At 35.0% G+C, this 2,500-nt stretch overlaps 1 protein-coding gene across 1 annotated transcript; it reads right to left on the bottom strand.

Annotated features, from left to right (window-relative positions):
* Positions 1-695: 695 nt before the first annotated feature.
* LOC111376966 (calcium-dependent protein kinase 1-like) lies at positions 696-2,494 on the bottom strand. The gene is made up of 3 exons (XM_022999978.1): positions 2,462-2,494; positions 1,380-1,604; positions 696-1,062 (listed from the first exon to the last, which is right to left on the bottom strand). The coding sequence occupies exons 1-3, from the start codon at positions 2,468-2,470 to the stop codon at positions 937-939; spliced, it is 360 nt and encodes a 119-aa protein (XP_022855746.1). The 5' UTR covers positions 2,471-2,494; the 3' UTR covers positions 696-936.
* Between the last annotated feature and the right edge of the window lie 6 nt (positions 2,495-2,500).

Here is a 2,500-nt window from a genome sequence, read left to right as displayed (position 1 = left end):
ATGGTCCCTCAGGTAGTATAAGTATTAAGTAATGTCCAATTCTACGTGCTCCCATTAAACTACGTCAAGGTAGAATAACAATCGTAATCCAATCAATTAATCACAGTTGGTGGACCAAAATCTGAATTGTTTTTAAAAAAATTGATTCATTTAACTAATTCCTAATTCTGAATCGATCGCGTATGTCATATAATAAAAATTATATACAAAAAATCATTCAACGTTGCGGAAGGATATTTTGCATATATTTTTATATAAAAGTCCCGTATGGTACATGTAGGGAAAACAGTCCTAAATCCTTGTTTTGGCTCTACTAAAATCAAATTTTGGGGGAAAATGTATTTTAAAATAGTGATTTTTTGAAAGATATGTTGTTAATAAAATAAAGAAATATTTTGAATTTACGGGTAATATTATTTTATAAAGAATGTTTGATTAAAAAGAAAAGTGAGACATGCATTTTGATTTTAATTAAGGCCATATATGGGCTAACATTTAACTGGCACCACATATGATCAGAAGTTATTTCCGTTGGGATTATTCTTCTTGTACAAAATCACGTATACACGTACAAAATGGTTTACAAAATCTACAAGTGGCGCTCTCCCTATTGGAGGGGCAGCAATGGGGCCAGTCGCCAGGCTCCGTTATTTGAACAACCATTTTGAAAAAATCACTTAAATAATAGTTTCTGCTTAAAATTAAAAAAGGTAAGAAACATATAATTTAAGACAGAAACTGTCACAGAAAAACAAATTGAAACTAAACATGGAAAGAAAACAAGTTCCATGAAAGAGCAAGGCCACTGAATGACAAGAACTGGCCATCAGGGCTTCTCACTATACTATTCCAACATCACAAAGTATTAATATAAGAAAAATAAATAAAATTGAATTAAAAAAAAAAAAGAATCAATTTGCCTCTCCAAAACCCAAGTTAGAGCTTTAACGCATCTCTAAAATTTATGCTGAAACTCGTCTCTAGGCCCTTTTTACCAACGCCTATGATTGGATTCCCTTTTTGCATCATGGCAACAAACTCGTTGTAATCAATGCGTCCATCCTGTAAAAGCAGTTAAAGAAATCATTTTTTAAGCTCTAAATACAAACCACATCACACATAGAAGTATATAATAAGTGTAATTTAACTGTCTGTTTAATAATTTTGATTTTATTATGAAATGACAATGAGAATATCATCAAATGCAATGTTAGAAATTTCGTTTCAGTTCTTCTAAGATGTCAGGTATGTTACGCGGAAAGTTTAAGACCCAAGACTTGTTTTCTTTGATCAACATAACAAACTTGCCCCCTTCACCTTGCTCTTCTTAAAGTTGTAAAATGACCAACAATGTAATGCGGACGATAAATTTAACTCACATTGTCTTGGTCGACGTCTCGGATCATCTCTTCCATGCGAGATTCCTCTATGCCAAACTCCTCAAAGGCTTGTTGAAGCTCGTCTGGGGTGATATAGCCACTTCCATCTTTATCGAAGTATGAAAATGCAGCAAATAAATGATCCTCTCTCTCAATTTTATTTAGATGCAATGTTGCAGCAATGAACTCCCCATAATCAATTGTTCCACTGTTATCGACATCCGCCTGCAATTTTAGAAAGTGAAGTTGAGTGGGACAATTTAAACATATACCATTCTCTTGCTACTTTTTAACTACACGTTCTCCAAAAAAATCGCTTTTCACAAAATATATTCTCAAAATATCTAAAATGAACGGACCCTAATTATGTTAAAAGCAAATAAATTTGTGAAGATATGTTGCCTTCTCATATTTGTTAGCTCGAGTTCTTGACTTGGAGCGGTAATTGTTGGAGATATGCGGAGTCCAACATGGACTACATAAGGGGATAGTATTTGGTACAAAAGGGATTATTAATTCCTTCTTAGCATTTTAATCTTTCAGGATGGCAATTTGTAAGAGCCATGCCCCAAACCCATATGGATGTGTTACATGATTCCCTGGACGTGTGTGGAAAATCCTAATGAAGAAGTGGACCTTAGTCAATCACAATGACGAGATTAGCTTGGTGGAGATGATGTAGACCTCAATGCTCGTGTTATCTTCCTAGTTGAAAGAAGATGGTTGGAAGACGTCATCACAGGAGGGGCTGTGATGATCGTGTGTGGGTCATGATGACGTGGTTCTTCGCTCGAGGGAGAGTAGAAGGTGTCATGTGAAAAAGAAGTCCACATCGAGTAAACATGGGGAAACTTTTTGGTGGATAACGGCGTTTGGCTACTCCCAATATGTTAACCTTAATATATTAACCTTTTGGAATAAAACCCCATGCCGCTAGAGTTATTGAAGTTGAGTGTATACAAGGATCTTTCTAAAAAGGCGAGAAAATTTAGGGAGCCAATAACAGGTCTTGTGTAACAATGTAATACTATTTACACGTACCAGCTAAAGCATCCGAAAACAGCAAATGATCGAATACTTACTGCTTGCATTAGATCATAAATCTCGGATTCCTTAAGATT

Source organism: Olea europaea, unplaced genomic scaffold, assembly GCF_002742605.1.
Source record: "Olea europaea var. sylvestris unplaced genomic scaffold, O_europaea_v1 scaffold15892, whole genome shotgun sequence".
Classification (NCBI taxonomy): Eukaryota; Viridiplantae; Streptophyta; class Magnoliopsida; order Lamiales; family Oleaceae; genus Olea; species Olea europaea.
The sequence above is the reverse complement of the archived record's forward strand: the minus strand, read 5'-3'. Positions and strand labels throughout refer to the sequence as shown.